The 9,633-nt window shown below is 49.2% G+C and overlaps 1 protein-coding gene across 1 annotated transcript in view; it reads right to left on the bottom strand.

The window, feature by feature from the left end:
- Window positions 1-1,236: 1,236 nt before the first annotated feature.
- The window catches only part of Trpv2 (transient receptor potential cation channel subfamily V member 2), a 24,804-nt gene continuing 16,407 nt past the window's right edge, over window positions 1,237-9,633 (bottom strand). The window contains exons 9-14 of the mRNA XM_023719320.1: window positions 9,192-9,416; window positions 6,191-6,257; window positions 5,769-6,097; window positions 4,181-4,308; window positions 3,327-3,406; window positions 1,237-1,394 (exon numbers count right to left, since the gene is read on the bottom strand). Of these exons, the coding sequence (XP_023575088.1) occupies window positions 1,300-1,394; window positions 3,327-3,406; window positions 4,181-4,308; window positions 5,769-6,097; window positions 6,191-6,257; window positions 9,192-9,416 (924 nt within the window). The 3' untranslated portion in view covers window positions 1,237-1,299. The remainder of the gene's footprint in view (window positions 1,395-3,326; window positions 3,407-4,180; window positions 4,309-5,768; window positions 6,098-6,190; window positions 6,258-9,191; window positions 9,417-9,633) is intronic.

The following is a 9,633-nucleotide window of genomic DNA, read 5'->3' as shown; positions in this document are numbered from 1 at the left end:
CTAAAAAAAGAAAAGCAGGAGCTGGAGAGATGGCTCAGTGGATTAAGTGCTTCCCTGGCAAGTGCAAGGGTCTGAGTTCAATCCCTGGATCTGCACAATAAAAAAAAAAAAAAAAAAAGAAAAGAAAAGCAAGATTTTAATGGCTCTCCTAGAAGGAGTTGGCCAGGGATATAGCTCAGCAGCATAAGGGCCTGCCTGGCAAGTGCAAGGTCCTGAGTTTGATCCCTGGTACCGAAGAAGAAGAAAAAAGAATGAGCCAATTTAAGGGTCAAACTGGAGGAACCTCAGCTTGCCTGATAAATTGGTGAGGGCTGGAAAAGTGAGTCAGTGATAGAGCACTTGCCTAAGAAACGCAAGGCCTGCATTCAGTTCCCAGCACGAAGAGGACTAGCAGGGAACCAGTGGTCAAAGTTCTGACGACCTGTCCCCAAATTCCCCTACAGGCAGCAGGGATACAGGAGAAGGCAGACGGGTTGAGCAGGCCTGCAAGGACATTCTGTAGGCCCTGGTGAACCTGTCAGACCTTCAGAGCAGAGGGGTGACATGTTTGCCTTGCGTCTTAAGAAGACCCCTTTGTCTCTCCTACAGAGAACAGCATGGAGGAGTGGTAAATTTGAGTATAAAACCTGGGTGTCAGAGAGAGAGATGTAATAATCCAGAGTCTAAACTAAATCAAACAGTTTAAAGAAAACTATACTGCCAGATGTCTTACAGTGAATTTTTCTTAGCTCTGTTCCTCTCCTTTCTCCCTCCCCAACTTGTTTATCTTTTTTTTTAAATTACTTTTCTTGGTACATTTTATGATGACATGATACCATTCACCATATGCTTTCATTTATTGTTGAGGTAAGGTCCTGCTAAGTTACCCAAGCTGATCTCACCCCTACATCCTCCTGCCTCACCTAGCTGCCCACCTTGAAGCAAATTTAGCAGATGTCTGATGGTAGAAAAAGGCAGTGGAGAAGTGGCTGCGCTTGCCCATGTTGACCTCCAAGTCTGCCATGAGAGCAGCGACAGCACCTTGGAGGCAGCAGGCTGCCCCAGGAAGGGGATGGTCTTAGGACTAACAGAGAGCAGCAGCAGGTTTTTGTGTGTCCACAAGAAGTTGGGAATACCCCAGTCCCCTGACCCACATGGGTACACACAGAAACATGTAGAGGTTACTAGACCATGAGTCTCAGCACATAATATTTGTTTAAATAATATTTCCAACACAATTAATTATTTAAAAAAATATTTATATTCAAGAGCCTCAGAACTGGCAGATGTGGCTAGAAAGATTCCTGCTGCATCCGACCATCAATGGGACTGGAGCACCTGCAGGGGCAGGTGGTCTTCCTGTGAGAAAGGCTCCTCCTCGAGTTGAGCAGACAGGCCAGGTTTCTTCATGGTGCCTGTGAATGGGATGAGAAACACTGTGGTTTGGCCCTTGGCAGAGGACCAGGGCCATTAAAACCCATCACACCAGTGGATGGCAGGTGATCCCGGAGTCCTGCAACCACTCTCCCTGCTTCCCTCCTTCCAGGAGCATTTCCCAAACCGCTGCATGTGCCTGTCGTGTGTTCCCCCCCAAAAGCTTTCAAGTCCCCACAGGTGATTGACCAGCTGTGTACCAAAAACCAGAAAATCTGAAAATAGTAGACAGAGAAGTTATATGCTCAGGGAATGCAGAGGTGACAAAAGGCCCATCTTGTAGGGAAGGTGGCAAATTTGGATACCCACAGAAAAGAAGGGGCAATTGCAGCAGAAACAAGAGCCAAGGAACACCAGCCACAACCAGTGAGGTATGGGAATGGGCTGGACAGCAGGTGGGCCTTGACCTCCACACTTGGGAATGTGGTCCTCCAGGGCTGCAGGAGCTCTAGGCCTTGAAAAGTTTTTGTCTACGCTAGTAGGAATGGAATGGGATAAGCCTAGAGCAGAAAGATTTGTCTGAATGTCAGGTGAACTATGCGTGGTGGTGCGTGCCTGAAGTCCTAGCACTCCAGAGCTGGAGGCAGGCATATATTTTTTAGTTCCAGGCCTACCTGGGCTCCATAGTGAGTTCAAAGCCATCCTGAACAGCAAAGTGAGATGCTGTCTTAAAACAACAACAAAAAATGATGGGCGTGGTGGCACACACCTGTAATCCCAGCATTTGGGAGCCTAAAGCAGGAGAATTGCTGCAAATTGAGGCCAGACTGGACTACACATAATGAATCCAAGGCCAACCTGGACTATACAGGAAGACCCTGTCTCCAACAAAAACAAAGAATCCACAAAGCACACAAAAACCACCTGAAGGTCAGGTGCAGGCTGAGAAGCAGAAGAAATGAGATTCAGTGATAAGGAAATGAGTGCCCCCCTGAAAAGTCCAGGCCACACTACACTGGATGAGAAAGCTAAAGTAAAACTTGGGCCAACAGGGTCCAGCCCTCCCACCTGAGCGAGGTAGCTCTTGAAGGATTCAGAAAGAAAGGCAGACAGTTAGGCATGCCTTTACATGGTACTACACACCAGTAATTCAAGAACTCCACAGATTAAAAAAGGATCTGCAAGGGGCTGGTGAGATGGCTCAGTGGTCTAAAGCACCTACTTAGAACAAGCTAAGCAAAACACAGGGACCACAGTTCAATCCCCCAGCACCACATGCCAGCCAGGCCCGCCCCCTGGTGGGCTGAGCTGGCCACACACACAAAATAAATGAATGAATAAATAAATAAATAATTCTTTAAAAAAAAAAAAAAAAAAGAATCTGCAAGCTCAGAGATGGCCTGTGCTACATAGTGAGTTGAAATCCATCCTGAACTTGAAAGTGAGACCATGTCTCAAAAAACAGAAAAACAAAATAGAAGGGTAGCCTGTGGAGACAGCTCCTCCTTGGAATAGGGACATGGGGTGAGAGCAAGCATACATCTTGGTGGACATTACTGGGGAGAACAGGAAGGCCATCCTGTCTGTCATGGCCCACAGACTTGAGGAAAGGCACAGGAAGTGACTTCATGATGTGGAGGGACTGGAGCCTGGTATAATGAGGTTAAACTAGGAATCAACAAGGCTGGCCTGTAAGGCGGTACCATGGGGACCAAAGAGATGCCACATGTTTTGAGAGCCAGGCAAGAAGTCTTTCCTACCTTGCTGCCATGCTGGGTCCCCTGGCTCAGCCCATGTCTGGCAGTGGGTGGGCCCTGGGTGGGTAAATGGAAGGGAGCTGACTGCCACCCAGGCAGGGGAGAGCTTGACAGGAGGAAGCCAATGGGAGTCAGGGAGAAGGCTTGGCTGAGGGCTCCTCCCACCCTAGACTTTGCAAGACCCTGAGGCACAGCAGACGCCCAGCAGCAACTCACCAGAAATGCCTTGCCCTGTGGGGTCCTCATACACTGTGGGCAGTGTCTTCTCCCACGCAGCCCAATTCACTTCCTCTACCCTGTGGACAATGAAGCAGCTCTGAAGGCCCGGGGAGCCAGCAGCCCAGCCTACCTCACCCTAGAGAGTCTAGGCCTCTGCCCTTGTCAGTGAACTGTGCAGATGCCCTAGTGGGCACAGGAATAGTGAGAAGACTTCTCTGCCCTCCTCTGTGGACACTGGGCCACCATACTCCACCAGAAGCCTGTTCCCTCTGGGCTCTTCACAGCAGCCTGCGTTACCTAGAGCAACCAGAGAAGAGGAACCGAGATCAGGCCCATCCTGGTGCTCTGGCTGGGAAGGCCATCTAATGCATGTTTATTAGCACAAAACCCTCATTCCCTCTTCCTGCTCAACCGCTTCCCCATAACCCAGTGCTTCTAACTGGGTGGGTGTCACTGGCTTCCCTCTCCTAGCACCCAGCTGTTCCTGAGCAGGGAAGAGCCTACTCTGCATGGAAGGGCTTACACCTCCAACATCAGGCTGGAAGAATTGGAGGTTGGGGCACACCCAGGACCAACCCAAGGAGGGGTCACCACCTGGGACAAACCTTCAGTGGAAGCCACTGAGACTGTCAGATGGGCAGACCCAAGAAGAGGCCACCGCAGGCTGTGAAATTCAGTATTGCCAACCTCCCTTGCCTACAAGGATCTCCCCGGCACTCCTCAGCCTTGCCTCTCCCACGACCTGGCTCCTAGCAGCCATTCCCGAGCTCTGAGGAGAATGACGCTGGTCTGTACTGGGGACAGGCCCCAGGGATTCCTGCCTCAGCAAGGCCCCTGCCCACCTGGCTCACCTGAAGCACCAGCGCTTGTCGGAGCTTCCATCTGGCCTAGTTCCCAACGTCAGCAGAACACCTGACCTTTGCTTCTTCCTCCTGAAGCACCAGTAGCCATTTTCCATCTCCAAGACACAGATGGCTTTCTAGGGAAAGAGGGCGCATCAGACAGAGCAGTGCAGGAGCCTGCCTGAAGGAAGAGGCACACAAGGCAAGGGGAGCAAGAAAACACCCCCCAGAACTCTAGACCATGACTCAAAGTGCACTCCGCATGTGGACGCAGGCCAGCCCTAACATCTGATCATCTGTATGGTGTAGGGCCCTGAATCTCTGAATTTCAGTTTCCCTATTTGTAGACAGATATTGCAAGCCAAATGGTAATTGGAAGTTCAGCACACAACTAGTGCTGGACTACAACCTGCTCTTCAATCTATTCAGGCCCCAGAACTCTGCACCATCGTGGAGAGAACTTCATGGGCTCTACCTGCATGTAGGCCTGGGGCTTGTACATAGGTCCCAGGGAGTGCACTGTTTGCAGATGAGGCCAGCAAGGCTCAGAGACACAAGGACATTGCTGAAGGCTCCAAGGAGCTGGCCACCTCATCAGCCTCCCAGGGGATGCTGTCCCTGCTCCAGCTGCCCAGTAACCAGCTGATCTTTCTTTGGGCAAAATGAGCTAGTGCTTCCACTCTAGGTGGGTGTCAGCTCAGTGACCCTGGTCTTCCAGGCTGGGCCAGCCCTGGCATTTTACACCCTGACTGCCTTCCTCACCTTGGAGGACTTTTTGTTATGTATGAGGAGGACAGAATTGGTGTCCCATGAGGGCAGGGAAGGGCTTTTTCTTATGTACCGCCTAAAACTGTGCCTGGATGATACACAGAAAGTACACAATGCCAGGCACACTGCCATGTGAATCTCTGGAGGCTGAGGCAGAAGGATTATAAGTTCAAGTCTAGCCTTGGCAATTTAGTGAGTCCCTGTCTCCAAAAATGAAAACAGCACAGCACTCCTTGCCTTCAATCCCCAGTGTCCCTCCCCTGCAAAAAAAAAAAAAGGAAGAAGGAGGGCCAGCAAGATAGCTCCATGAACTAAACGCCTGCTTAGGCAAGTGCAGGGACCAGGGTTTTATCTCCAGGACCACATGCTGTGCTGGCCCTGCCTCCGGGCATGCTGAGTTGACCAAGAAAAATCAAGCCTGGTAGCACATTCCTGTAATCCCATCGATGGGGAGTCTGAAAGCAAGAGAATCACTATGAGTGCAACCTCCATAGTGAGACCTTGTACTAAATACATATAAACAAAGAAGAAGGGAAATACTTAATAGGAATTATGCCAAAGATAAAAATAACTAACACAGTGCACAACTATTATGTGATAGGCACTGTGCTGGGCACATGACTTGCAGAAGCACATCCAATTTTTACAAACACCCTAAGAAAGAAGGAATGGGTAGAGGAGTCTGTGGAGTGGTCCTGCTGAGCTGAGCCAACCCCATGGGTTCCCAGGCCCAGGCCCTGGTGTGGGCTGAGCTTGGCTGAGAGTCAAGCATGCTCCTCAGACCCAGAAGGCACAGGAGGTGGAGGGAAGTGGAAGCCATACTGTGCACCTGCAGCTTCCAAATGCTCCTGCTGTCAGTGGCAACACTGTTGACAGTCTCACTCATGAGGGCGATGAGCATATTGAGCAGCAGGACATAGGTGAGCATAACATAGGCCAGCAGCAGGAGCAGCACGACCCCACGGAAGCGCAGTTTCTCCTGAAAGGCCAGCTCGCCCATGCCGATGGTGAACTTGAAGAGTTCCAACGAGGCATCCAGGATATTCCTGTAGGGGGCCACTTCATCTTCCTGTCCTATCCCAGGCTGTGAGGCCTCCGTTTCATTGACGTTTGCAGTGTGTTTGGACACCTGGGCCTCCTGGCTGAGGCTCACCAGGGCTGTGGGAAGGACGGAGAGATTACTCACCAAGTGGGAACTTGAGGGCATACATGGCAGGAAGAGGATAAGAAGAGGCCTGAGAGGGTTTTTACCTATTGCAAAGCCAAAAAGGAAGACTAAGTAGACCAGCAGGAAGCGGAGCAGATCTCGCAGGATAACCTGGAATACACAGCACATGAGCTGGGCTGGATGGTTGGGCCACCATATATGACCCCCAGTCCCAGAACTGAGTACAATTCCCATTTTACACACACACACACACACACATACACACACACACACACACACACACACACACACACCCCAACGTGGTATATATGGCAAATGTTTAAAATATTTTTAAACTATTTCAGTAAAAATCATTGCCATGTGCTCACTTGAAATCATCTCCCTTGCTTTGAATATTGTTATCCCACTGTTCTTTTGTTTTGTTTTTGTTTGGTTTTTTTGGCGGAACCAGGGATTGAATTCAGGCCTTTGTGCTATCCCACTGTTCTTGCCACTTCCTACAATAGTTCTGAAAATTGTCTTTTATGAGCATCCAAGGTGTCATAAAAGATATGGTTAATTCTACTGACAAAGTGCATCGACCAGAAACGCATACATATAAAAAAAAAATTGTAGTGCATCCTCATCCATTCTTTTCACTAGAGTTGGCATTATGTGACTACTGGCTCTTATCCAAGTCAAAGTGACCATTGCGGAGGACCACCTGAGCAGCTCTCCTTAAAAGAAGAGCGATTTATCTCCATTTTGACTGAGCCTGACCCTATTTCCTCGTATTGATACATACAGAGCTGGCTAGGACTTCTATTTATCCTTCAATTGGCCTTAAGCCATGTATATTGGTCTGGCTGAGGTGCTGGTGATAGTCTTTGAAGGTGGCATGTGTGTTTCCCTGGTAACCTACACCTGCTGCTCTCTAATGTGAGCTGCGTCAAGACAGGACCAAGAGTTAATGCTCTGCACTGCCAGATGAGATCGAGCCACGAGATAGAGGCTATGACTTCCTGGGGCTTGAAAGACTACATGAGAGCTGAAGCACCAGACCCCAAAACATTAGATACTATCTCAATAGCATAATGCAAATTACTTTCTCTGCATATGACAGAGGTAAATGTAGGCCACCCACCTAGCTCAGCTCACAGTACTCACCTACTTCCCACAGTTCTCAGTAATTCCTCCTCAAGCCACTCCACCTCCACTGAATAAAACCTGGGTGAGGACATGGGTCAGACTCTTTGTTCCAGAAAGCCATCTTCATGGCTGAATTTAGGACCCCCTGTCTCCCCAATAATTACAAACATGTTTTAGTGTCTTTACTTTCACCGTGGGTTGCACTGGGAGTGGTAGATTGGAATTAACACGGTGGGATGCCAATAACGTATCTTTGGGATTACAAATATTGACTTCTTGGACTGAGACGACAACCTGGAGGGGACTCCTGCAGACCATGAAAGGTAAATATTTAAAATTGATGCAGGACACTGAGAACAGACACTCAGGTTGGCATGGTGGTGCACATTCATAAACCCAGCATTTAGGAGGCTGCAGAAGGAAATGGCACTTGACTACACAGTGAACTCAAGGCCAAGCTGAACTATAGAGAAAGCACTTGGGGAAAAAAGTCTTGGAAAAAAACAAAGACTCAAACATATTTTCATACACAATATTCATAGCAGCATTATACTATTAATAGTATGCAAGTTATGGAAGTGATATGTCCATCCATGAATAAATGGGTACACAAAATGTGTATACAGACAATAAAATGCCATTCAGTCTTTAAAAGGAGCTAAATGTGTCATGGTGCAATGGGGATAAACTTAAAGATATTGTGGTAGGTGAAACACTGGGCTAATACTAATTCATTCCCTTATATAAAATTTTTACAAGTAAATCATGAGACAGATTTTAGATGGGGTTTCCACCATGAGAAAAGGACAAAAGGAGGAGTTTAATGCACATCAAGTTTGTTTATGAAAATGAAATAGTTCTGGATATAGATGGTGATGATAACACTGGGGGTGTATTTCACACCCCTTTAACCACACATTCAAAATGGTAAACTTACCATAAAAATAGTCTAGTTTTTCTTTCAGACAGGATCTACCAAAGTACTTTAGGCTGCTCTTGAGCTCACTCTGGAGCGCAGCTTTGCCTCAAAATTGCAGCAGTACCCCTAACTCAGGCTCCTCTGTGCTAGGCTCTTGAGCCCTCCTCATGGACAAACGCACTGACCCCTACTGCCACCTTCCTCTCCTCCACTCTGCCTCACTCTCCCCAGCTACCTGGCCTCTTGGCTCTGTCTGCCCCATGCTCAGCTTGTCCTGGATGATGATCTTCACCTTTGTTTCCTGTGGAGGATGCTTCCTCCTGGACCGTGACCTTCACTCTGAGCATCAGTCATTCCTTCCATCTCCACTTAGACATCACCTCTTTGGGAGGCTTTTCCTCTCCAAGCACCCTCTACCTCATTTGGCCTCCATCACACTGTCCATCTGTTTTCCTTTGTAGACTTCAGAAGTGGGCACTGTTATCATTTGTTCACTGAGTGTTTTTGTTTACCCCCCAAACATCAGCCTGAGGAGAGCAAGCACGTGTCTCCTGCTCACTGTAGTTACTACTGGACACTCACAACTGGGCCTGAGGGTCCCTGTTCCTCCTCTAGCCTTGGGTTCATCAGCTGAACACAGCCAGGAGGCCAGGTGGCCGCTGCAGCTCCCTGGCCACCGCCTGCCTCAGCAAGAGCTGCTGCTGGCCTACCATGGGCACTCGCTGAACATTTGCAGATTAAATGGATATGTGCTCATGCCCTCGTGTCTGGGGCACAGGCATGCAAATAAGCATATCTTCTGCTTCCCTGTGAAGAAGGGAGCTCACAGAAGCACGTGCTTCTGTGTCTGTGAGTCTGTGTCTGTGTGTCCATCTACACCATGTAGTGCTTACACGAGCATCTGGTGAGTGGCAGGCAGCAGGCATGCTCAGGCCCTCCTCTGCCCAGCTTGGCCATGGAGGAAGACTCCTGCTTCCTGGGGCCACGGGGAGTCTATGGGAATGTGGGACCCTGTCCAACCCATCTCCATGTCTTACCTTCTGGATCATGACGCTGTAGATGCCCGTGTACTGTAAGCCCCGTGTATAGTAAAGCAGGTTCAGCCAGCCCAGCACCAGCGAGGACACAAGCAGGGGCAGGTACCACTCAATGGCCATGAAACACAAGACCTGGGATAGCACCGTGAGCAGGGCCTGGAATAGGCTGTATGGGGCAGGGTTCCAGTCAGCTCCCAGGCCACACTTGCCAGTACCCCCAAACTCCTGCGGGCCAGCACAAGTCACCCCTGCAGCTCCCATGATGGTTTGAAAAGTCTGCCTTTGGGATTGAACCAAAGCACAGCTGGACATATTATTGAACCTTTGTGGGCCTCAGTTCCCTCTCCTATACAATAGACATAACAACAGCAACCCCTGGATCCCAGTACCTTCAGGATTAAGTGAGAGGGCTACATGCAAAGTGTCAAGGCTCCACAGGTGT

Source organism: Octodon degus, unplaced genomic scaffold (assembly GCF_000260255.1).
Source record: "Octodon degus isolate 3935 unplaced genomic scaffold, OctDeg1.0 scaffold00067, whole genome shotgun sequence".
Classification (NCBI taxonomy): Eukaryota; Metazoa; Chordata; class Mammalia; order Rodentia; family Octodontidae; genus Octodon; species Octodon degus.
The sequence above is the reverse complement of the archived record's forward strand: the minus strand, read 5'-3'. Positions and strand labels throughout refer to the sequence as shown.